The sequence below is a fragment of the Epinephelus moara genome, chromosome 2, assembly GCF_006386435.1.
Source record: "Epinephelus moara isolate mb chromosome 2, YSFRI_EMoa_1.0, whole genome shotgun sequence".
Lineage (NCBI taxonomy): Eukaryota > Metazoa > Chordata > Actinopteri > Perciformes > Serranidae > Epinephelus > Epinephelus moara.
The window spans coordinates 40,077,235-40,104,661 of NC_065507.1; the positions used below are offsets into that span (position 1 = coordinate 40,077,235).

Genomic DNA, 27,427 nt, shown 5'->3' on the forward strand with positions numbered 1-27,427 from the left:
TTTCTGTGCTATTGAAAGGCAGCACAGGCAGGCTTATTACTGCGTGAAAAAAGAGAAAGTGAACTTTAAACTCTCCTTGTCACCTGACTGCACATAAAACTACAGCACGGGGCCCTGGCTCAACAGGACATGAAACATTACACACTATAACTATAATGTACAGTTCCACACAAGGAAATGACATACAGTACACTACCTGCAAAATGCATGCTGCATCTTTGCAATAAGTTCTCTTCTTTAACCTGAACAATTTGCCTGAATAGAAAGCCCAAGAGTGAGAGCATAGACAGGTTTTGTGGAGGGATCTGAGATACTCTGAAAGTAGACAGAAGTGAACAGACTGTAGTTTGTCAGTGGGTGGCTTTTCAGGTTCCACAACAGGGAGACTTGTCGAGCCGTGATACAGGCAGGCTGGTAAGGCCAGGTTCAGTTCAGGAATGTCAGCACGTAACAGGGTGGTGTAGAGAGAGGGACGGAGGGAGGGAGTCTATCAGAGGAGGGACAAAGAGCAGGAGAGAGAGTCATAAATGCAATAATTACAGCTTAGGCAGAAATGAGTGACGCACTCTCTTGGTTCCGCAGGCTGCCTGCGTCGCTAACAACACTATTGTCCCACTGACAAGAAGGAGACACGGCCTGTGAACCACTTCTCCGCTCTCAGAGTTGTTCTTGGGATTTATTTTTCAGCAGGACTTTTCATTTCTAGTCATGGATTTGCTCCTGGATTCTGGCTAATTATGACTTTTCCCCCATTTTTTCAAAGTCAAGCAGAATCTTCGTAACTCACTTTTTTTTTTAAATCAAGAAAAGGGAATCATTTACTATGTCTGTGACTGCTCTGTTCAGGAGCAAGTGGGGGCAGAAGTCACAGGACACTGCACAGAAGCATCCAACACCTGTGGTTCAACCCAGCCATGATGATGATGATGATGAGGATGACCCAAAAGTTGGTTTCAGCAGAGAGCCTATCCAAAGGAACTCACGCTTTTATCGGTCAATGAGGAAGAAGAGGCTGGTCTCAGCTCAGCAGTCTGAAAGTAAGAAAACATCAGTCTCTACACTGTATTTGCACTGTACCCCAAATCTGGGGAATATGGGTTTGTGTCTCACAAGTTATTTAACACTTAAGGTGACTTCCTGGTCCTAAAGAAGTTGGTTTTTAGCCTAACTCAGAGCCAAATTCATGTTTGTAATTATTTGAATGAATGCATAGTCAACATTGACCGACTTTGTTTGAAAGAATCACACTGCAGCAACATGGTTAGGAATTCAGCTCTGTCTCTGCTCAGTAATGGAATCTTACTGCATATTGTTGCTCTGCTTTGTTGTCCTATTGGCAGTGCATGCAGTTGTTATTAAAAGTGGAACAAAGGCTTGGTACTCCAATCCCTCAGTAGAAATCTACATGAATGCAACCTGAGAAACGAGTTCTGTTTTAACAGCACAATAGTCTGAGTAATACCTGTTGGTACTTTCCAAAGGTCAGCCTCTGACCTCATGATTTAAAAACATAAAACAGCTTGAAGTTTGTATGTTTAAATGAAACAACCAAACATATGTGATATTTTGTTGTATTGGTGGGAGTTTTATTCACCAGCCTGCTTTGTACTTACAGATCAATACACAATCACAGAAGCTGAATAACAGTAATAATTAACCTCAACAAATGTTTTGCTTGTAGTGTTTTTATCCAGTATATTAGTTATGTACTCTATAGGAATGCAACATATTCACAGGGCCACACCAAATGCAACAATAAAGTCTTTGAGCTTAGACTTTGCCCGGCATCTCAGATAGGCCTCAAAGGAAGGGATTAAAGTGATTACTTAATATATAACTAGCATCAGTCTCACAAATAGGAAATGTAAAACAAAGTCATAAAATAGTGAAGCCTGTTTAAAAATGTCACAAAATCCAGTCACTTGATCGTCAAGTGACTCAAATTAAAAACAAAACTAAAACAGGTGTTTTCAGAGGCAGTTTCCAGTTCAAATGAAATCATAAATTATGATATTGATTAAGATTACCTGATCTTGTCACCAGTTATCAGTTTTCCTGTATATTGATCATTTGCATTGATAACTTTGTCCTTTGAATTTTATCAGGATACGATCACATGGTTAGATAACATAACTGATAAATGCACTACAGATTACGGCACAGTGTGGCCATCACAAATGAATATGTAACTGAACTTACTGTGTTACATGCAACTAACATTTCGCACTGTGCTCATACTTAGCGAAGCTAGATACTGGCTGCATTTACAAAACCTACAATTTCAAAAATAGTGCTGGTGGTAAAATTTTGAGACGTTGAGACAATGTTGTTAGAGCAATGTTGTCTTAAAAATTTGTAAAGATGAAGAGATACTGGTGAAGCTTCTAACACATCCAGGTAAAGAGGCTTGTTTTCTTTCTTACCAGGAGCAATAGTAATTGAGAAGATTGATGTTAGTTTCTCCTCCTGGAAGTCTGTTGCCTACAGACATGTTTGGCACAACTTAGCACAATCGCTGGGGGCAGGAAAAACAGCTAGTCCAGCTTCTTACAAGCCCAAAGCTTTCCTTTTACATCATGTTTGTATTTATTTTGTGTAGAAGGAGGAAGAACCACTGGTACAAACAGATGTATTGTACATTGCAATGAACAAGTGGATTTGTAGCATTCACAGGTTATCGCTTTGGTTTGAACAAATGTTATGGGAGTCTGGGGACATTCGTCTTTCGTTTTGTAATAGAAATGGGTGGGGATATCCAGACCACGTGACGGCGTTGCCATAGGTACGGCACGTGTGTTACATGTAACAGAGATGTTGCAGCTCTGCAATACAGCTGAATCAAATGAAATCATATCCATTTTTATCTCTTCTTGCGATGCACTGAACACTTCCATTTCTGTTGTACTACGGACAACAATTCGGGGAACAGCAATTCCGGTGTAGGCGGGCGTAAGGCAAAGCTAATCAGCCATTGGTCAAGGAAGTACAGAAGTACACGGATTTGGATCCAATCACATCACTGCCGCTGGGAGCCAGTGCTAGTTCTATTACAACTTTCCTATGGGAATGTCCACAGGCGACAGAGTCAGCCAGCGTGCTGACGTCATCGGCGTCTGTATAAGAGACTACGAAGGTGGAAGACACACTGATCTTGAAAAATGATCATGTCTTAAACACACAATATGGAATTTCTGCCACTAGAGGCCTCTTAATTAGACAATAAACAATAAAAGAAGGACTCTGATGATGCTGTGAAGAAGTTTGGGATCATAGGAGATGTTGTCTTTAGTCATGTTTATTCACGTTATGCCATTTCATTCTAATGAAATAGCCGCAAGTAGCATAATGTTAAATCGCTAACTTAGGCTACCATTAGCATTAGCAAAAGTTGACTACCCATACAGCTACTGTAGCTAACATTATGTGGCAAATTCCAATCATAGGGTAGCTCAGTACTGTTATCTGTGGTCAAAACAATAAAAGTAGAAACCTACTTAGAACCGCAGATTTAGATTCTATTTGTGGTGGTATCTGATTGGTAGGGGGGCATAGTAGGGAGACACAGACCAGAGTTAGCATCTTGTAGCAACCAGGCGCCCAGGAAGTGCACCGGGCTCTGAGGCTAACAGTGAAATTACAACTTCTGAGCCTGCCACGTGATGCCATCTGGCCCAAAAACCTTTTCCCCATAGACTTACATTGTGAAAGAGATGTCTGTAAATTAGTGGATAAACTTTATCTTTTATTTCATGGACCGATTCTCTTCACATTATCGGTTTCATTGAGTTGATACATGTAAATGTATCTAACTTTTCAAACCTTTTGTTTTGATAATTTTTGCAAAATATGGTGTCAGTTTCTCTGTGACACTTCATTACGGTACATGTACATTCAACAGCTAGTGCTGCCCACCCCACAAAACTCATCTTCAATGCATTACCAGCCATTAGGTACAGGTTTACATTAGTAAAGATAAAATACTGATTTTAATGCACTGATTCAGAATCCCAGCTGTATGTAATTAGGCTATGTAAGCTCACAATGATATTGCAGAAATGTTACTGATCAATGATCTACACTTTTTTGAGGGGCACATAGCAGACATCCCAGTTACCTCCGCAGCCTTGTGCTGCAGTTTTGTGGTATTGGAATAATATGAAAAATCAGTGATTTGTGTAAATGAATTATATTTCAAGGCATACCTATCTGTTTCCTTTTCATTATCAACATGTTGTTAAACACACTGAGCAATAAAATACAACACAACTTTGTGGTGTTCATGTTGTTTCCACATTATAACTTAAATCTCACAAACATCAAAGTCAGAAAAACAACCACCTGAGGAGCATGAGTGCACCATTGATCTTGGCTGGCAGTCCGATTTAATCAGTCCTTGATCCTTTTCTCACAGTAGCAGGCAATGTTAGTAGTATCCTACGATAACAAACCACTCCAACTCCCTGCCAGATCAGCAAACTTTCTGTTGCTGCCATTACACATTACAAATTAGACCCAGTGCTGCTGGCTGCCAGCCCAATTTAACCCCTGGTGCTAGGGTTGTGCAAGCTCAAATCAAGATGCTACAGCCGAGCTGAAGGCAGAGGGATCTCAGCGTGCACTAACTACCTTTCTTATCTCCTTTAGCTTGTCTCATTTGTGTTCTGATAAACAGAGGGAGAGAGTAGGGCAAGGAGGGGCTAAGCAAATCCATGGGCTGTGTGCAGATTTACAAAGAAATAAGATTGTCATTGTTTTAAATTGTTTAAAAAAAAAGAAAAGAAAATCAATATGTTGCAGTCTCTATGCATTAACTTAACATACATGTTAACTTGATGCCTGGCATGGGCCACTTGTCATAGTAGTGTTAGCACATTGTAGTAAACTGGATTGACATTGAAATATCATATCAGTGAATTAGGTCCCTACTAACCTACTGTGCTACAAAATGACATGCAGTTAATAAAAACCATGAGGTTTGTAGCAGAAAAAAATGCTGTTTTAAGACATTTTAATATGGAAAAATCACATTTTATTTTTATTATGATTGAATTTGGTATGTCAAGCTATACAGAAATCAGAATAAAAAAATACAAACAAAACAAATGTGACGCAAATTAACATTATGTTACCGTATCATCATTATCATGGCTTGCCAATTTGCTAAGAGGGTCAACAACATTTTTTACTGGCTTTTCCTTTCTTTTTGCCCTGGAAAGGGGGAGCTTCCCTGGTGTCAAAAGTACTTTATAAATCAAATCAAGCTGTCACTGACTACTTATACACACATTCTTCCCAAGCAGTCATAGTCAAATTTTAGATTAAGATCTTCCACCCAAATAAACTTGATGGCCATGGCCAATTAGTTTATTTACTTTATTCATCCCCCTGAGGGGAAATTCAATGTTTTCACTCTTGCTTGTCAAGTACACACAGGTCCGAAAGACAGACACATGCACAAACAGGACCTATACATGCACAAAGTGGAGAGATGTCAGAGTGAGGGGGCTGCCCTTGGTGAGGTGCCCCGAGCCGTTGGGGGGTTCGGTGCCTTGCTCAAGGGCACCTCAGCAGTGCCCAGGAGGTGAACTGGCACCTCTCCAGCCACCAGTCCACGCTCCATATTTTGGTCCGGACGGGGACTCGAACAGGTGACCCTCCGGTTCCCAACCCAAGTCCCTATGGACTGAGCCACTGCCGCCCCACCAAGACTAAGCATATTAGTGTAAATATAAGAGAGAACTCAAATTAATCAACCACCAATGGTAATGAAAAAAGGGATAAATTGCATCTATGGTCTAAATTAATCTCATGTCGGATTTAAAGAAACCTAAACAAAAAAATGTAGAGGCTAATTAGTTCATTTTTAATGGCTCACCTTCTTTATACAGGTTCCCAGATGCCTGAAGGCATTTCATACTCCACAACTGTATAATACCATCATTAATTACAGAGGGCAAAGTTCTATTTGTCTAGAAGTGAGACTGAATATATGCCTACTACACCCTTCTGATAGCAAGTCTCAGCAGTCTTGCAGGTATGTCTAATCACTGGAGTATCAGTTATGGTGCATGAAGAATCATATGAAGAAATAAAAGGAATGGTGCCCAAGCTCACATCAGCACAATGATACTCTTCTGTGTCCTTCCATACAGGTGAATGTATCACTTTGTCTACATCCTAACTGCTCTTGTTTGGGCTGCCCAGTAGAAATTCAAAAAATTGGCAAATGACGGACTCCATGTTTTGGTTGTCCCTGGAGGATCTTAAGTTTACTGCTTGAAGATTTGCCTCTTCACAAGAATTGATTAACAAGTCTATTACAGGGATAAAATCTTAAAAAAAATATTGGGTAAAACATTTAATTAAAAGCTGTTGACATGATAAAGATTTAAAAGGTAGACTTTTTCACCTCTTCAAGTCTTCTGCTTTCTTCAGGCTGACATTTTTTTCACAATATTATCTGCTGTGCTAGATATGTTATGTAGTTTTTTTTCATTGAATGTACACATGCACCAGTCTGAACATGTCTACAAACACCCAGTGTGATTTAGCAAATCCAGCATAATATGGAGCTGTACTTTTTATTTCTCTGCATATTTAAGCATTGGGGAAATGGTTTCAAAAGTCATTAAAATTAAAGCAGAGTCAGAGTAGAGTTAACAGTGACAAGGAATGAAGAGAGACGATGACTTACTAAACTAGTTTCACTTTAATAACCACAGAAATAGCCTGTAAAGTTATGTAATAATTATTCAGCTTTACTTACCAAGTTCTATTGCTTCCTTGTGGCTCCGTATAGCAAATATTTCACGGCCTGATGGGGTTTGGAACCATTAAGGTTTATTATAGATTGAATTATGTCAAACAGTCATTCTTAATCATGGGGGTAGTAGTTTGGCAAAATAATCTACACTAAAGGTCTACTTAGAAGCTTTTTCTGGAGGGTTCAAACACATCGCACACTCTTCAGCAGACCATGACAACTGAGCAAACTTCAAACTCCCATCCTGTCAGATTTAGACTGAGGGATTGTTGAAAGCACCATATCAAGCTTGTAAGAGCAGACATTAGTGGATATGTACAATGATTGAAAATATCGTATTTAGAACATAAAACTTTTGATTGAAATCTTCATCCATGTGCATAGGTCAAGCGCCAGTATGTGTAAGAGATGAGTGTCTCAGAACACATAATTTCATACAATATAGTGCACCAACACAAGGATTAGGAGAGGGCACTGCGCAATGTGAGAGTCATGTTCTCCCAAAACACATCAGCACCAATCATGTCAGCAAATACACACACACATATATGTATGTGCTTTCTTTCACTGCTGATTATTTTTCTTATATGTCATCATTATAATATCATAGGGCTTGCTCAGTTGGTACAGCAGTATATCCTCAGAGCTTAATTGCATTTTACTGTATTAACTCAGTCTGAATGTGAAGATACTGTATTTATGTCACAAGTTGGAATGTACAAATCAAAGTTAAACACTCAGTGGGAGTAACACACACCCACATACAGTACAGTGGGATTGCCACAGTAGCTTGCAGCACCAACAGGAGATTCTGTTACTGCTTGAGTGAAAAATAGCACTGTTGCATCATCAGCTGATTGTACATTTTGACTATGGTCAGACTGAAGGCATGAGTTTTCCCTCTTGTAGATGGATGGCCATTTTAGTAGAAATGATTGGTGTCAGGATGACAGGAAAACAGCAGCATTTTAACACTACATGGGAAACACAGGTTTTTTTCCTCTTTTTTTGCCCTTTTAGATTAATAAAAGAAAGTAAGAAAATGTCCAAAATTCACATTATGGTGTTTATTTTAGTTCAGATTTCTGTTCTATAAAAGTGCATATTTAATTAGGTAATGCCTCATTTGCATATTTAAACATACAATTTCAATAAACTTGTAATACAAAAAATGTTGTCATAATGTAGGTAATCATCTGGGGTAGATTCATGGTGATATTTAGTTAATTTTTCACCCTATTCACCTGCAGTGTTTCCCCTACAGCTCTCTTTAATGGGCCAGAGTCTAAATAAAGTGAAAAGGGCGTGTGTGTGTGTGTGTGTGTGTGTGTGTGTGTGTGTGTGTGAGTGTGAACCTGAAAGTGTCTGCAACAAGTTCTGCAATATGATCATAAAGTCACTTCTGATTGCTGTACTTTCTCTCCCTCTCTATCACCCCAGATTCTAACAGACCTGGTTCGGACCACAGTCCATCCAACAGAGCAGGAGTCTCTTCCTCTAATACGCCCTCACCCCACAAATCACCTTCATTGCATGGGGCGAGACGGTGAGTCCTCATGCCTTCTCTGCCCAACCCTACCACTTAACACAAACACGCCCAGAAAACAAACAAGCACACACAGTGCTTGTTTAAACACTGCGCACACACCACTTTTATACTTTAAACTTCGTACTCTCAAAGTCATATCATGTCTTTGATAAGCACACAAGCCTATCCGGTCTGTCTGAAGGTGAATTCATTGACACTGAAGCAGCAGTCTGTTTCAGAGGACTGTGATTACAGGAGGCAGTGTGCTGAAGGTTCAGGACCCAGTGCTGTGATAGGACTGTTGCCTTTTTTTAAATTTCAAGACAAGCTCATAGCTATAAGTGACTGAGTATACTGCAAAAGGCATTTATCTTCAAAGTCATTTTTCATAAAACCAGAAAACTTAAGCCAAACACGAGATAGTAGCTTGGTGCCTCTTGTTAAATAAAGATGATTTTAGGACTCACTAGTAAACATCATCATCTTAATGCTGAGATATGGAATGTATGACATATCCTCATAGAAGGGTTTGTAGGATCCTACGAAAATGCCAGTCTGTTCTCATTTCAAAGATGTCCAATACCACTGTTTTGTCAGTAATTTCGGCTTCAGATACCGACACTTAGGTTTAGGCAACTAAATCACGTGGTCAGGTTTAGAAACAAACATCATGGTTTGGCTCTACATTGGAAGCGAACACCAGAAACCGGGTGAGAGTCCAGGACTAGTCCACCTTTTGCGGTGTTATGAAATGCCGCTGGTCGGCTGGACGGCACCTGTTGCAGCAGTATTATACAAAGCTGGATAGAGTCAGATTGAAACACTGTCAGCGCACATTGGTCACGTGATCGCAGCTTTCTAAAATACGTGGGTAATGCACAAATTACTGGCTCATGATTATGTGGGATATGTACAAATTTGGGTGCATAACTTTTCATAGGAAAACATACAGTTTATGGGAACAGCCAATAATGTAACACATGCTTTATAAGAACTACAGTTACACTGGCAAACAAAGAGCAACTAGCTGCTATAACTGAGCTGCTCACTGGCCCCATATTCTCAGCTTCTAGTTTATTAGATCCACCTAGCTAAAACTACTGAACTACTGAAGTAGTCCTGCAACAAATTTGCTTACCTTAAAGGAGCTATATGTAAGAAATATAAAGCAAATAGTCGTAAAATCCTCCTAATATGTCACAGAGACTAAGGAATAATGTTCATATAACATACTGATCTCACCGACAACAATAGTACGGCCAGAATATTGGCATTAAAAAACATTTTTACAGTCCACAAATCATGTTTATGTTTTGAATTTGTGTTTTGGCCTGTTGTGCCACCCACCGCCGTCTACCAGTCACACAGTCAGTAGAGTCTCAGCATCAGTTACAGTTACGACTGAGCTACAGCAGCACGGCAAGCAGCATTAGCAGTGTCCCAGTACATAGCATTAGCAGTCTCCTCAGCTGTATCCCGGCAGCAGCGTTAGCAGCAGAGAAGCCAGACTTGCTCGAACAGTCCGCTGGAAAACCGAAGATCAAGGACGCAGCGACGCAGCCCTGCCACGGCAGCCGCCCGTGGGCAAACAAATCAGTCTCCAACGTGCCGCTGTCCAGCTGCCTCGAATCTGTAGGGGAGGGGGGGGCGGACACGACTTGCGGCAGTATTTTGAATTTGAGTGCAGTAAGCGTTTTGGCCACATTCTTACATACAGCGCCTTTAAAGTTCATGTTCCGTATTGAAACTGTTTTGAGAGGTGTTGATTCAACTGCATGTCATATACAGCTGTTTCTATTATTTTGTCCGCTGTATTTATATTAAAGAGGGTAGGTTACTAACAAAAACACCTCTTTGTATAATTCAGTGCAGTTCAACAGCACCACAAACTACATCCTTCATAATGATCATCATAATGCCATTGAATCAACACCTCTCTAAACAGTTTCAACACATACTGAATGTTAGTACCTTTACAAAGGAGGATTTGTTTCAGGACTGTTCTATTAGACTGTATTAGTTTTAGTAAGGTGGACTTTATAAACTAGAAACTGAGTAAATAGTTGTACTGAGCCAAAACTGGAAGACACGTTTGTCCACACTAATGCAGAGCCACACTGAGCTTGTCAGCCCACCTGTGAATTTGAACATTTTTCTACATTTCCAGGGGGAAAACATTGTCAAATAGAGGACTTGTGTGGGAGATCTTTTTTAATGCTTACTTATGCTTGTCAGCCTTCACAGATATTGATCATATCTAGTCAATATATACTGAACTTCCACGTAGCTGCAACAGGATAACGCCAACTTTCTCACTCCTCCAACTCACTATTTCATCTTTCTTCTTCTTCTTTTTGGTTGAAGACATAGGTTGTAACAGCAGTCACATTCTGAGAATTTGGTACTAAATCTCCCACATTGTCAGAATTTAACATTTAACAGCCCTTAATCAAATTTTAGCCCTTAATCAAGTTTTATCCTTTTATCCAACAAGAAAAAGCGTTGACGGTGACAGAACATAGGTTTAGCCAACCTGGTGTCACTCCGAAGTCATCGAAAACCGGCGATTGGTCAGTGACTTCCAGCGTTGGACACCATCTAAAAAAGATGTCCTTTTGTGTTGATATGTGCCTGGATGTCGTTATTGTTTAAGGGCTCCCAGCAGTGTCAGGGGGAAACGTGGTGGGAAAACAACAAAACTTAAGGGAGGCTTGGTGGGAGGGGTGGTGGATGGGACTAACAACCACCGACTTTCATCCAGGAGGCTGGTGTTTGCTTCCTGTAAGATTGTGAAGCCAAATCCTGTTCTTTTTTCCTAATCCAAACTACGTGCATTTGTTGTTGAAGGAAAAAAAACATTAATTTGTGATGTCGTACTGATGTAGTGTGTTTATTTTGAAAGAGACTGTATGCAACCTGTACATTTCCTGAGAAAACATTAGTGTGTTTTGAAAACAGACAATGCATGTAACAGGCTGAAGTTGACACAGTGTCCCAGAACATCAACAACCAACGCACCCAGGGTAGCTTGCACATCATATGTCGATGTGGAAAGTCCATGCCCAAATAAGGTCGGAGTGAGAATGTGTTGGTTTTGCCTGCAGAGTGCTGTATCTCACTTTATAGGCCCTAACCTATTTAGTGTATACACAGGTTCAATTCACATTGAAGTGGGCATGGTAGAAGATGGTCTTAGCCTCATAGCAATGAAAATAGGGTGATATATAGTGAATACTTCCGTGATTGTTTCATTTTACAACTTATCAAGTCAAACATTTCCCAGTTTATCTTTAGGAGGTATCCATTAAACAGCTGTCAGTGTAAGTGTGAGTGGTAAACTAGGAGAACTGTGGGTGGGTTTACAGTACAGGTTGTGATGGTGACCAAATGTGAATCACTGTGCAAGATTAATGGAAATTACAGTGCAAATATTGCAAAATATTCACACCCTCGGTGTTTACCTATTTTGTTGCATCACAACCTGAAATTTAAATGGATTTTTTAATTGGATCTACACAAATTAGTCAAAATTGGTGAAGAGAAATAAAAACAAAACATTGATTTTAAAAATGTCCATAATAACTTGAAAAGGGTGCGTGCATATGAGTGCATATGTATTCACCTCCTTTGCTGTGAAGCCACTAAATAAAACCTGGTACCACCAGTTTACGACACTACAAAGCAACAGGTACCACCAAGCAAGTGGCAACAGGTCAGAGATAAAGTTCTAGAGAAGTGCAGATCAGGGTTGGGCTCTAAAAAATGTGGGGAAAAAAATATCAACACAAAAAACCTGTCAAGAGAGGGTTGCCCACCAAAAGTCAAGAAGCAGTCCACCGAAGCTGGAAAGCTCCAAAGTGAAGACTGGAGTGTCTGTCCATAGGACCGCTTTAAGTTTTACACTCCACAGAGCTGGGCCTTATTGAAGAAAAAAAGTTATTGGTCAAAGAAAGAAGTAAGAAGGGGGGAGTTCACCAAAAGGCATGTAGGAGACTCCCTAAACATATGGAAGGGTTAGGCCCTTACCCTAGCAACTCTTCCATAAAGCTCAGCTCTGTGGAGTGGACAGTTCAAAGTGATCCTAAGGACAGATCCTCAAGTCTCTGCTGTGGAGCGTTCCAACTCCTGCAGGATTATTTTTTGGCCTTTTTGTTGTGTCTCTGATTAAGGCCCTTCTTGCCTTCTCGCGAATTCACGCATAATCGCGCGATATAACAAGATGTAGTTTCTATAAACAGAACCACAAAATCAGAGGAGTAGCTAGTAGGAAGACATCTAGGTGCACCTCCATGATTAACATCTCCTTGTCCATAGTGTCAACGGGGTGAAATGACGTCTGAAAATCTCTGAGCTGTTGACTTCAGGCCTGCCTCTGCCCATTAGCCTATGTAGTTTTCAAGGTAGTGAACACTTTGTATTTTATTTTTGAAAATTAACCGGATGTTTTATTTTGTTTCTGTGCACGACTTCCTGCCCCGCACGATCTGCTCCGTGCTGAATTGCTGCATTGTCCGGTAAAAATAGAAGTCCTGCGTATCTGTTGCGGAGGGCTCCGGAGCGCCGCAGCTGTGACGGAGCCGGAACGCAGCACAGCCGCAGCCGGTGGAAGCACACACATTGACTAGAATTGAAACGTATCGGCTCCGCTGCCGTTCCAGAGCGCAGACGCAACCAACACGCATCTGGTGGAATTTGGGGGTATATGGGAAGCAAACACCGGCCTCCAGGAGGAAAGTTGGTGGTTGCTGGACGGCCCCCTTCCGCGTGGCCTACTTGGACTCAACTGCGTTAACATGTTTCCCGCTTATGCCGCCAGGCGCCATTACATAACAGCCACTGGCATATCATGCCGAGATGAAAGCACAGCGTTTTTCGTCTGTGTCAGATAATGGAAGTCATGAGCGAGCGCCGGTTCTCCATGACTGAGACCAGGTTGCTTAGATTGCACACAGGAGGACTTTATTCATCTAATCTTGTGACATCTGAAGGTAATTAACAGTCCAAGGTCTTATAAAGAGGGCTTCATAGCAAAGGGGGTGAATACATATGCACACAGTACTTTTCAAGTGTTTTTAAATTATTTTTCAGAATTTTTTGAAAGAAGTTGTTTTTGTTTTTTTGTTGTTTTTTTTCAGTTCACTTCACTAATTTTGACTATTTTATGTTGGTCTTGTCACAAAAAAATTCAAATAAAAATCCATTTAAATTACAGTTTGTAATGGAACAAAATCGGGAAAAACTCCATGGGGGTGAATACTTTTGAGATCTTGGTAATACAAGACACCACAGTGTAATACATTGGGTTACTTGATTACAAACAGACAGTTAAAAAAGGGGGTGGAATGAATGTTAACTGAAGCTGATTTGAGCATGGTTCGGTACTTGTTATGATGTGTATACCAGAACATGCATGGCTTCAGGACCTCAATGTGGAACTTAAGTCACGCCACCTGTGTCTATTCAAGGATGGTCTAAATGGATGTGAATGTCCTCCTCAATCTTTTTTGGCCATCCAATGATTCCCAGACGATAACCCTGGCCCATTCCCAGTTGATGCCGTGAGCAGTTTAAAGGTTTACTATAGATAGCAGGATTTTGAGGACAGCAGATACATTTGTTGTGTCGACGAAATTAGGGGCTAAAAAAGGTTGTATATCTTGATCATTCTTGTTGAAGCCTTCAGGACATATACAGTATTTCAACTAGAAATGCAGAGTTTGAGGATCTATTTAAGACACAGAATGTCTAATAAAAGCATACAATGCACCCAACTTTGAAGAACTTGAAATACAACAGTGAAAATCACATGTCAAATGTACATAATGTACATGTCAAATGGACAGATGTACGTGGCCTGATTACATGGCAATCTGAAGAATTTGAGTTCCTCGGTGACGGTGGCTGCTATGGATGTGATTCTAAAGTGTGTTTTTTTGCTGTCAAATGCAGCCCTCAGCTTTCACCAGAGCTCCATCATTCCAAAACTGTGTTGCCAAGCAATGGTGAGGCCAGCAGCAGACATGCTCTGTATAACAGGGACGCTGTGGATAGGAGAAGAGGAGGAGTGGGAGGAGGGAGGAGTGTGGACATATCTGCTGCCTCCAACAGCCAGCGTCAAGATTTTACAGCTGACATGATCACTTACCGGACTCACGGCATTCATAGTGGAGACATTAAAAAGCTGTCTGAGCAAACAGCTGAAGCTTGCACTGTACAGGAGGTCAAAAGGAAAATCATGAGCTCACAACGGCCCAGTTCTGACGGAGCAGACCAGGATAACGCCAACCTCAGGTCAGATCTAATTATACTGCAAACAAAGAGGTGTAAGAAATAGAAATGAATACAGATTATTTTTGTAAGGCTCAAACTGTGTGTTTCTGCTAATAGTAAATGGTAGATAGGTAACACAAAACAGGGAAGTAAAAGTGATTGATTGGTATTTTTGCTTGTGAGCAATAAAATTACAAATACACTGTGATTTTTGAGAGAATAGGTGATGAGGAGATTGGAATGACTGAGTAGTGACTCATTGTGTGGCTACAGCGTGAATATGAGGAGGCGCAGATGGATGTTTTTATATTTCCATCAAATAATGTGAAGTGTAATGCCGCTGCTTGGATTCACTCTGTTAGGTTTGATGGAGAAAACAGTGCAGAGAATTCATTATTGGATGTTTCTGTGTTGGAATGCACAAACATCACTGCTGCATCAATGTTTGATAGTAAAATGAAGCATTAAGGGAATATAATCAGCCACCTGTCTGCCTGTGCAAACAAAAATTTCCTATTTTTTCTCTTTAGGTTGCTGAGCAATGGAGATGGCTCCCAGACAATCTGCCATAGCCTCAACATTGTCAAAAACATCGGTAAGGAAAGACATGGGGCGAGGGTAGCGTACATATTCCACCCACTTTTACCACCTCCAGAGCTGTTGCTACAAAAATCATCTCTTATTTGGGAATATATTATATGACTAGGACTGAACACTGGTAAGACACACGCTTTCACATTATGCAACACACATGCAAACATAGATTTCTAATAAGCGATGTATTAAGACAACAATAGGCTTGATAAGGCTTCAGCACTTCCACTGAGCTTTGTCTGTTACTGCATATCTCTGACTTGTTCAAGGTTGAGTGCCTTTTTAAGCTGATAGTTGCCTCTGTTGACAGACTTCTCACCATAGTATTGTTCGGTGTGTATACAGGATAATGGTTATTTGCAGGGATTAGTCCAAATTTACTCAAGACAGCAGCTCACCTGTGGGACCATGGTAAACAATTCAAAGGCTGTAAACCAAAGAGCAGAAACAGTGCATATATCTATGCTTCTTTTTTTCCAACCTGTGCATTTCTCTGGCTATGTATGCGCATTTCACTCTCTCTCTTATGTAAGTCTCCGTCCAGTTCTACGCCCACCAAAGCAATCTGCAGTATATGACTGAGGGAGATTATGCAACAGGCCCCTGTTATTCAAAGTCACCTACCTTCTTGATATACACATAGCCAATGTTCCCTTTAAAGAGCTGCTGTTGTTATCAGCAATCTCTTAACTTTTAGTTAAATAAACTTAAGCAAACCTACCATTTCCTAATCACATGTTGCCACACACATGCTATGGTGAAGAAATATCAAATTGCAGATACGTTTAATATAAGCATTCTTCTTCCTCAAATGCAGTGCTGGCAACATTATTGGCCTTATGCCTTGGGTGCACCAGAGGATATTTTAATCTGAACAGATTTTAAAAACCTGGAGACCACAAACATAACAACAGATTTAACTGATTTTTTTTATATTTTAATCCTTACAAACTCACACACCAGATGAACTAGCCAAAGATGCAGGACCACCAACTTGCTGTTTACATCTAATTGATTTCAGAGTTAGGATCTCACAGTAATTGCGTGATCAAACATGATTTCAGAAAAAAAAAAACATGGAGCAAGAGGCAACCTCTGGGGCTAAAAAATGAAGCCAACACAGAAGTGCCAAAAACTGCAGTTCCTCTAATGGCCACTTGAAGCTGGCTCCAGAAGCCAGTCACTCCCCACAGACCTCCATGTTAAAATATCCAACTTTACCTACGCGGTCTTACTCCAAAGTTCTCGAATACTGCCGTTTGGTCAGACACTGTTGGAAGTTTTAGTAGGGGGGGTGAGAGAGGCGGTGGATGGGTCCAACAACCAGCGACTTTCATCCGGGAGGTCGGTTTTTGCTTCCCGAAAGATTGTAAAGCCAAATCTTGTTCTTTTTTTCCTAAACCAAACCATGTGCGTGTGGTTACTAAATGTAACCATGCGAATTTGTTGTTGAAGGAAAAAAAAGTAAATTCCAGGTCTTGTACTGACGTAGTGCATTTATTTTGAGACTGTATGCAAACTGTACATTTCCTGTTAAAACAGAAGTGTATTTTGAACAGACAATTCAAGCAACAGGCTGAAGTTGACATGGCGTCCCAGAACATCAACAACCAACGCACCCAGGGTACCTGGAACGTCATATCTCGACATGGAAAGTCCATGACCAAACGTCGATATGTGACGAGGTCGGAGTGAGAATGTGTTAACTTTACAGTAGAAATAAACACATTTACAGCCTGATACAAAAACAGTTTTGGTCTCTATAGCTAATTTCAACATTCATGACAACTGTACAGAGGGTGAAGTTTTTTATAACTCACGCTGTAATATTTTATTAAGGCATAATTAAGGGCAGGTTACTTTGAGTGACAGGCTGTCTACTGATAGTGTCTTCAGTTTCTCAGTCAGATCCATCCCTCGCTCCTCCACAGCTCCACCCTTTTGCCTAAATATGGTCACTTGTAGCTTAAAAAAACTGAGATGGCGATGGCCAAAATGCCATCAAAATGAATCCACATACCAATGGGGGACATCACATTGTTTTCACAGTCTATAACATGGAGGTGAACTGTCGTCGTCAATTGGTAATACTTGTGTGTACTGGGTTTTGCTGTGAAAAACAACAAAAACTTAGATTAAGTCAAGACTGAAAAATGGAATCAGCATGGCTTACAGATTTTGCAGCATGAGCTGGAGCTAAGTTTGAAATAAAGTTTTATTGTTAGTGTGAAACATGTTGGTGATGCTCCCTGATCAGCTTGCTCTCATTGGCTATTGTGGGTTTCTGCTCAATATTCCATCGCTGCTCCTTTCACACTACAGGATTGTTGAAATCAGGGAGACTGATCCAGTCAGATAATATAATCAGATCAGCCTCAAATTGAGAACATCCCCACGATTGCTGCAAGGGGCGAATCAATCCCAAAATCTGCTTCAGTATCCTTTAGTGTTGGGCCAAGCACTATGTGACTTGACATTGCTTGTGCCTTTCCAATTTTATTTGTTAGCCTCAGATTGCTATTGTGAGCTATTGTAAAGACAAGTAAAAAGTCGATTGGTTCAATCAGTCCACTACATTGTCTTCAAAGCCAGGTACACATGTCTCTATTTAGGAGGAAATTAAATTACCTGACACCACTGCATCCATTTCAGATATTGCATTAAAAAAAGGGTGTCTTTGGGTGCAAAGATATCTATTATGGTAACTGGCTCAACTAATGTATTGTGTGTTGCAGCATTATACCAGCTTGATGTTTCTGTGGTGAAAAATTGCAAGAGCACAGATTCTTTAACTTATAAATGTGATGATGTGGGTCATTGTTTAAAAGTTATTAACATTACTTGTTGTCGTCACAGACAATCACTGAGATGCTGATAAATATGAATTAAATGCAACTTCTCATCCAACTATGCAATATGTTATATTTATTTTTTGAATATTATACTATTAATTAATAATCTGCTTGTTTAGCTTGCAATAATAAGTCTATGCCGTGGAAATTTGGACTTCACAGTGTAATAGTCAAGTCAAGTCAAACTTTATTTATAAAGCACATTTAAAAACAACCTCAGTTGACCAAAGTGCTGTACAGTTATTGAAATATAATATAATCATACACAAATATCATAATAAATAAAACAATAAAGGAAATAGTAAGAGCTCAATTTAAAAACTAAAATTAGAATAAAAAAGGAAATAAGAGAGTAAAAAGAGTAAAAGCCAAGGATTCTCGTCTAGCAGGGACTGAACGTCAAGGAGAAAAGATGGGTTTTCAGTAATGTTTCAAAGTGCTCAACAGACCGTGCAGCTCTAACCTGGAAAGGTAGGCTGTTCCACGAATAGAGAGTCTGGACCGAGGTACTGCCAGGAGCAGCTGGTTTGACGACCTAAGTGCTCTAGAAGTACTGTGAGGCTGTACAAGCTCTGATAAATAAGACGGTGCCAGACCATTGAAACACTTAAAAACAATTAATAAAACCTTGAACTGGAACCTAAAATTAACAGGCAGCCAGTGCAAAGATGCAAGGACAGGACTAATGTGATCACGCCGTTTCTTTCCAGTCAGCAGGCGGGCGGCTGCATTTTGGACTACCTGTAAACAGCGCAGTGCTGACTGGTCAAGACCAACAAACAAAGAGTTACAGTAGTCTAGGCGTGATGTAACAAAGGTGTGAATAACTTTCTCAAAATAATTTCGGGGGAGATAAGCCTTTACTTTTGCTAATAGTCTTAGCTGGAAGAAGCTCGTTTTGACAATAGAGCTTATCTGCTTATCAAACCTAAAGTCACTGTCCAAAATAACACCAAGGTTCCTTGCAAAAGGGTGGCAGTGAGACTTAAGGGTGCCAATGGCGCTGTCATACCCATCTAACAGATTTTGTTGGCCGAATAAAATAATCTAGTTTTATTTTTGTTCATGGATAGTGTAACTTCAATGTGCACCTGTAAAACACAAATACCAACACATTCTGATGAGTCATGATGACAGAACAGAAGATGACCAACAGAACTGATCGTATTACCACTACCATGTATATTTCAGTGGATATTTGTCAGACTGGTGTATAAGAAAGTCTTTAATTTCCCCCCAGCACTGTCAGTCTATCACACTGCATATTATAAAACTGCTCAGGTATTTGGCAAATTTGGAAGTAAAAAGTGAAAATTATGAAGTAGGAGCACTTTTTGCTGAAAGACAGAAGGTTAACACAGCCTTTCCGAGCCTGTCTAAAACTGTTCCTTATATTGTCTCGAAAATGTCCCATAGACATAGAGGTAATGGGGCAAGTGGGGCACAGCCCTGTGTGCTGGCAGCAGGTGTTATTGGTACTGAGTAACTAATAAATTTATATGATTCTGGATTAATGCATCACATAAAAATCCTTGGTTGTTGCTGTTATTTATCATCATTTTACAACTTAAAGTCAGTTGCTGGACTTTAGGGGTTTTAATTGCGCTTGTCTCAAGAGACAGCTATATGTAGAGATAGCCCCATGCTCCCGATGACAACTGCCCCGAGTGTGGGAAAAAATTAATACACATGCCCAAAGCCTTTGGATATGAAAGCAGAATGGTACAAATGTGATGCCAAGTGTGGCTGATTTCCTGCTGCTCCTTTGCAATTTGATTGGCTGTTTGCCAAGTACTGTTGTATTAATTTGCTCATATTTTGGAGAAGATAGTAACTATGGACGATGTGGTTTATCTTCTGCAGCACAAATTTGAAAGTCTGCATTTTGTATAAAAACTTGAGATGAAACATCTCTGTGCCCACCAGCTGCAGGATATTGTTATACACTTGCTGTTGTATAAAACTGCTAGCTTGCCAGAGAAGACAATTTTCTTTTTTGCTGCCCATGTGTGATAGTTATATAGTGTGATGGTAACTGGTCAAGAAAAGGCTTTCGGGATCTTAACTATTTGTCTGAGAGGATTACCAAGCATAAAAGTAGCAGGACAAACAAAGTAATATTACCTAAAATGAGAGTGCACCCTCCCTCACCTTGTTTCTCCCACCTAATAGTGTCACAGTTTTAGCACAGTGGTATTCCAGGTATTTGCAAAAAGCCACAACAAATTTTACATGTGTACCTGACTTATTGTCTTCTGACCCTCCAGCCTTCCTGTACCAGGAATACCGGGACACCTCCAAGCAGCACGAGATCGAGCAACGGCGGCAGCAAGAGAACCTCTCTCCTACTGTCACAGCAGGGACTGTGGTGGCAGAGTCCGGTGGCATGTCCCCTCCAGTGTTACAGCTGCAGCTTAGGAACAGTGCTCGGTCACTGAGCTTGTGGCAGAACCTGGAAGCTGTGCAGGCCAGTGGCCTACTCACCCAGTTACCGCATAAAGAAATCATAATGCAAGAGGTGAGCAATTTTGTGAAGGTGATATGGATAGGTGCAAACATTAGTTGTAAAATATTGCATTCCTGATGTTTGTCACCACAGTTATTCCACAATTCATCCTGAGGAGATCATGAATATCTGTACCAAAATACTCAGCAATCCATCTTATCGTTGTCAAGACATTTCCCTTAAAACCACAAATGTCAACGTGATCGTAAAAATCTGAAAAAGTCAGTGGGATACATCATCTGGGGACAATGAATGTCTGCACAATTTATTTAGTAGATATAGGGATATTTTACAGGATGAGTGAAATTTAAGCAGCCAATGGTGCTTGATGGAGATCAAGGAATCACTAAAGTCATAAAGATTAATCCTCTGAGGATCATGCATGTTTGTAGCAAATTTGATGGCAATCCATCAAATAATTGTTGAGAAAGCCCAAAAATACCAGCCAATTTGGCTGTTATAAGGCAATGAAATTTCTGGTATCAGTTATAATAAGCATCATAGATATGGATTAGTAGGAGCCTACTACACCTACTTTAAGGTTACAAAGGCCATTATCAGGCCATGAAATGAAACTTTGAAATTAATTATACTGACAGAAATGGCTTTCTGTCAGGAAGGACGTTACTGGGATTTTCTCCCATTTTGTGAAAAACTCCACATATAGGGCTGGTGGATGGGTGAAAAAGAAGACTTTCATCCAAGACACTAGGGTTTGAGTCCCATGTGAAACCAGTATTGATGCCCAACCATGATCTTTTTCTAAACCTGACCATGTCTTTTTGGCACCTAAATCTGATGAAGGTGAAAGTGAAACCTAATGAACTGGTAACAGCCACTGAACGGCTGATAACAGCCTTCTGAACGTACCAGTAAGTGTAGCACACCCCTGACCCCTATGAGGCTTATAACTACAGACAAGGGCCATTTAATGAGCTGATAACATCCTGATTAGAGGAAAATGTTGACCTCATGTTGGCTATAAAGGAAAAATCAAGTGATCACCAAAGAAGGCCAATTTCATCACCTGGGGACCGTGAATGTCTGCTAAGATATTTCAGTCTGGATCAACTTGGTGGACAGACCAGCTGAAAGACCAACATTGCCATACTTAGAGCCACATTGCTAGTATGGCTAGCATGGCTAAAATTTGAGACTGACAGCTGATTGCTTCATGAATATTCATGCAAACAGATTGTGAAGCCACATGGATTCCATCGACACAAAAACAATTTAATTACTGTGTTACACATCCATCATTTGAATCTGGTAATTTGGTCTTTTTTTTTTTTTTAGCGAAAATCAGTGAAACCAGCCATAGCCAGTTATGCCAGCAGGATCAGCATCATACTTCATTGGAATTTTTATCGTATTAATTAGTAGTATTAGTATTAATGTGGCCTTGTGATTTGTTTTTCTGTCTAGGCCATGTTTGAGCTTGTTACCTCAGAAGCATCGTACTACAAGAGTTTGGAAATTTTAGAGACTCACTTCCTACGTAACCCTGTTTTAATCAACACTCTCAGCCCATCTGACATGCATTTTCTGTTCTCCAACATCGAGGAGGTCATGAAAGCCAGTGAAAGGTAGGACAAGGTCTTGATTAACACAGATCTGATCATACATCATCATACTTCCAGTCCAGCAAACAAGCTTTTGCTTCACATCTCTGCATAATGGTCTCCTACAAATTTCAGGTTCCTGATGGATCTCGAGCACCGCATTGAGAAGTCTATTTTGATTTCTGATGTGTGTGACATTGTTTACTTCCATGCCGTGGAACACTTCAGTGTCTTCATCAAATACGTCATTAACCAGGTGTACCAGGAGAAGAACTACAGACGCATTTTGTGAGTACCTATTTTATAACTACATCAGTTACGATGTGGACCATGCCTTCTTCATACACTAGCAGTTATTTGTTCAGTGGAATATGAGACAGGAAGCTTTTTCTTGTTGAAGCAAATGGTGATGATTTATCAAAATGTATTATGATTTTTTTTATATCAGACAGTATTTTTGTCTTTTGAAAGCAGTAAATAATACAAGAGCTCAAAGAGAACAAAACTGTAGCCTGTTTGACAACTGATGACGAATACATGCCTGGAGAGAGAGGAGCTGTAAGAAAGAATAATAGGCGTCATCCCTCATACAGTGCTTTTTTTTATGTCTATGAATGTTGTCAGCTCGTCTTTTCAGTAGAGAACAGGTTTGTTTTTGATCATGACAAATGTGATGTGCAGGGTGTGGTTGGCTATGCATATAATACGTGTGTCTCTCTTCATCAACCACGCATACCTGAGTGAGAGTGTGGCGTTCCCACGAGCTGCAGAAGGCAGGTGCCTTGGAGGGCATGTACCTCTGCCAGCAACTGGAAAAACTTCTGAGACCTGCTGCTTGTTTTCAAATTGAATATGGAAATTGTAAAACCCGTGACTGGTTTTTGAGCTAATATTTTAGAGATGCAAGAAAGAAAGCAGGTCCATTAGATGTTATGTTCATCTGTTTTGTAGTGAACACAATCATAAGGGTGTTAAGAGTGCCGAGCCTAATTACTTGTCGCATACGATCACATCGGTGGCTGAGCTGCAATGTAGAAATGTTAGTTATATCAGTTGAGGAACAAGATGACATTATGTGCAAAAACGCAGTGACTAATTATTGTGATTCTTGGGAGGAGGAGAGGAGCTGTTTTCCTTCTCTCTTTTGTGAAGCATGCTCCTTCCTCATACAGGCTGGGAGATTCTTGAGAGGTTTTAGCTGCCATTCAGAACAGATTATTTCCAGACTGTGTCTCATAAAACAAAAGAGATTTGCTCGCTTACTTCACATTCATTAAAAGAGGTACAGGAGCAAACCTCTTCACATAAGACCTCAGATTGCTTGATCTGCTATACAGGTTCAGCCACCCCCCTCCTCTGATGAATAGAGAACAGTCCCTATTAAATAGCAGGTTCCAGTAAGTGTCTTGATTTGTGTTGAGGGGCTTCACTGTTTAATCAAAGTATACCGTTAAAGGATAAGGCTAATGAGACATCATATCTTTCTTAACATCAAAAAAGTCTCATGAAAGACAAAAGAACTGAAAAAGATTTTCCAGTAACCAGTAAGGTTACTGGAAAATCAAAATCAGGGATTTGTTGCTGATCTTGCCATCGTCTCTCCTGTCATCAAGTTTTTTGTTTTACTTTTATCTTCCTTATGTCCTGGTTCAGACACTGGGTTGTAAAACAGTTTTGCAGTGTTTTCTCACAGGGAAATGCTGCTGCTCTTTACTGGGCGTCACATTTGATGAGTGATTGTCATGTCTAATCAGTATGAAGGGAATACCAACATACATCATTACAAGTGAAACGTGAAGACTTGACTTCCACAACATTCATGCCATGTGACAAGTCAACTAGATACAAAACAAACTGAGCTGCTAAACAATTTAGTGAGAAAGCACAGGTTAGTTTTTATTGTATTAAATGTAAAATGGGAGCAGCGTATATTTGTTACCTGCCCATACTTTATAGTTACAACTGTAGCCCCAACACACCTTGTTCTTGTTGAACGTGGTGAAGCTGCTCTAAGTAGTTTGTGTCAAGTTAAAATCTCATCTGGCTCTAACAAACAGTTCATGGCTGGATTCCTCCGTAACCTTTACACTGTGTGTCATGTTTGTGTGTTGCTATAGCTTCCTAGGCCTTGTTCTTTCTGCCATCTTCTTTGGAACACCCATGCCTCCCTGGGGCCAGACATATAAACAAAAACAAACAAAAAATGTGCATACGCCAATTCTCACACATGCATTTTAAAAGGAAGAATCGGTAGTGCACACCTAACACATACTTCAGATCAGGCATACACACAGTTTTCTAGAGCCTGCTGCAGAAGATATGTTGAGGAAGACATAAAATTAAAATGAGAGATGTAATCTTGTGGTAATACATTGTTTGCGTCCGTTGTTTGCCATTTTTTAAACTGTTTTGCAATCTACAGTGGTTCTGTAAAAATGTCAATCAGACACATTTATAAACATTGTATATATAATCAAGGGCGTAAAACCAAAGTCTGAGCCCTATGCATAAGCAGTCTCCGTTGGCCCCCCAACCTTCATCTCTTGATCCATGTTTCTCTCATGCACCTTTTCAAATTTTTATTTATTTATTTATTTTTATAAAGTAAGTTTTCCTTCATTCTTTTGTCCATTGTTTTTGTTGGGGCGGCAGTAGCTCAGTCCATAGGGACTTGGCTTGGGAACCGGCACGGACCAAAAAAATATGGAGCGTGGACTGGTAGCTGTCAGTTCACCTCCTGGGCAATGCCGAGGTGCCCTTGAGCAAGGCACCGAACTCCCCAACCGCTCGGGGTGCCTGTCCATGGGCAGCCCCCTCACTCTGACGTCTCAACATTTAAAGGTGCTGTTTGTGTGTATTTTGGGCCTGTGTGTATATGTATATGACAACAGAGTGAATACATTGAATTTCCCCCTTGGGGATTAATAAAGTATATAAAAAAATAAATAAATAAATTGAATTAAAAATTTCTTTTCTGGGGCGTCGGTAGCGTGGTGGATAGTGCCGGCGCCCCATGTACAGAGGCGATGCCTCGCTGCATCGGTCGCAGGTTCGACTCCGGCTTGCGACCATTTCTGCATGTTAACCCCCCTGGTCTCTCTCTCATCCCATTTCACTCTGTTCTATCCATTAAAGGCAAAAAGGCCCGAAAAAATAATCTTTATAAAAAAAGAACAACATGACAGTGTACGTTAGTGCTCCAGCAGCATGAGCAGTCACTTACTTGGCTCTAGTTGTGTTTAGAGACAAATCATAGTAGGTCTACAGGGGTGGACTAAACCATTTTGCACCTTTAAGAGTTGAGAGGGGTCTCAGAGAACTTTCACAATTTTTTACACAAAATTCAGTCTTTCAAATGATTTTTTCAGCCAATTTAAATTTAGCTATGGCACTAATTACTACAAAATAAACAAATTGCACACAAAACCAGACTTTTTATTCCAGACTTTTTGACAAAAACTAAAATATATTTTTGAGCTCTTTTTAAAGATTCACATCTTCAACAGACTTGAAGCTGCTAGCCACAGACTGGGTAGGGAGGTTTGAAAGTACTGAGCGATGGCCTAACACATTGTTGGTTTAAGAATTTTCATGGGATTTGTTGACACTAAGAAAATTATACTCGAGCCTACTTAGAGTAAGATTCTTTAATACAGTGAAGTCAATGAGCCCTCAACAGAGCCAATGTGATCATTATCCATGGATGATCAGCAGAAACCTAATGATCTAGGTTAGTGTAACAGTGTCTTTTTCTCATTCTTTCTCTTTCCTTTGCCAGCGCATCAAAAAGAGAGAGAGAAAGTGTGTGTTTGTAATGAAGCTGTATCATCAACTAAGCATTGTGTTGTCTCAACATTACTGTCCAGAGAGGGAAACCAGGCATTTCGTGAAGCCATGGCTGCACTGGAGAACCATCCACGCGTCAGGGGCCTGTCCTTTACCTCATTCCTAATCCTTCCTTTCCAGAGGATCACAAGGCTCAAGTTGCTTGTACAGGTGAGTGTGCCAACATGACTTAAAACTAAACAGATACAAATAGATACTGTGCAGTAAAATTGCAAGTGAGATTGGATATATTTTAACAGTAATAAATAGGGGCTTGGTACTGAAGAGGATTTCTGCTTGAGGCTCCTGTTGTTTTTATTTGACTTTGTTTCTCATACAGAATATCCTGAAAAAAGCTGAAGAAAACTCAGAGAGGGAGGCAAATGCTATAAAAGCACATCAGCAACTGGAGCAGGTGAGCATCAGTCAAGGGGCGGGGCCCAAGTTGGGTTGAGGAAGGCAGTAAGGAGGAAGTCAACACAATGATAGTCATATCATTATGACTGTCATTGTGTTGACACATTTATTTACGTACAGTCAAATACATGAAAGGTCACATTCCTGGCTGGATACATGAACAGCGTAATTTACACTGATTGTTAAAGATGAAAGACGAAGTGAATGTCGCCATGATGACTTTCCAAACTTGGAAAACCATCTGTAACAAACGGCTGTGCAGTGTTTGGGTGACTTACACCATCCCTGGTTTGTTTCTCATCTCATCATTCTTTCCTGTATAACTGATTTTAAATAGGTTTGAGAACGTGGTTAACTAGACCAGTTTAAAAAAACAACAAACAAAGGAACAAACAAACAAAAAAACAGGGTTTTCCAGTCTCTTGTTTTAATACCAGGACAGTCAGAATACACTTCAACTAACAGAAAATAATAAGACCCTTTAAAACAACATATTTGCTTTGTTGTTTGTTTTTCATTGGTTGGGATAAAGCAGTGAGGTAATTGTAGGGTATGACCAGCTCACACTGGGTGAGGCCGGAAGGCTCTGCCAGTATCTCGGCAAACCAGCTGCTAAGAAATCACTCATACTGATGCCTCTGATTGGAGTTTGTTAGTCAGGTGTGACCGGTAACCCTGCAATGACTTTGCACTTTGTCTAGGTTACAGCAAATTTGATAGATATTGTGCTCAGTTGTGTTTTTATGTCTAAGCAGTTGCTCCACAAAGTTCACCATATTCAGTGTGTAGGCAGATTTCTGGAATGGCAGAAAAACAGGCAGATTTTTAAATAACACTCTCTTCCAGCAGCTCCCTCCTCTCTGTGCGGTGCCTCTCCCACCAGACATCACAACCTGGTTGTGGTGTTGGCGCTTCGCCAACTGGGTGTGGCCAGGTGGATTTTGTAAGTTTGGCACACCGTGCGCGCTGGCGCAGCTACTCCTCTTTCCCACCTCCGTCCCTCCTACCAGCGCAATTCGGAAAGAGGGAGGAGAGAAGCCGTGGAGTGGGTTTTACACACATCACACCAATCAAATGAGCCCCTCTCCTCGCCCTTAAATGCGCCGCGCG

At 40.4% G+C, this 27,427-nt stretch overlaps 1 protein-coding gene across 1 annotated transcript in view; it reads left to right on the top strand.

Moving 5' to 3' along the window:
- Positions 1-538: 538 nt before the first annotated feature.
- ngef (neuronal guanine nucleotide exchange factor) overlaps positions 539-27,427 on the top strand; it is a 40,016-nt gene continuing 13,127 nt past the window's right edge. Inside the window, exons 1-9 of the mRNA XM_050055824.1 lie at positions 539-1,037; positions 8,204-8,309; positions 14,241-14,582; positions 15,092-15,156; positions 20,275-20,525; positions 21,939-22,099; positions 22,211-22,363; positions 25,942-26,071; positions 26,241-26,315. Coding sequence (XP_049911781.1) covers positions 824-1,037; positions 8,204-8,309; positions 14,241-14,582; positions 15,092-15,156; positions 20,275-20,525; positions 21,939-22,099; positions 22,211-22,363; positions 25,942-26,071; positions 26,241-26,315 — 1,497 coding nt within the window. The 5' untranslated portion in view covers positions 539-823. The remainder of the gene's footprint in view (positions 1,038-8,203; positions 8,310-14,240; positions 14,583-15,091; positions 15,157-20,274; positions 20,526-21,938; positions 22,100-22,210; positions 22,364-25,941; positions 26,072-26,240; positions 26,316-27,427) is intronic.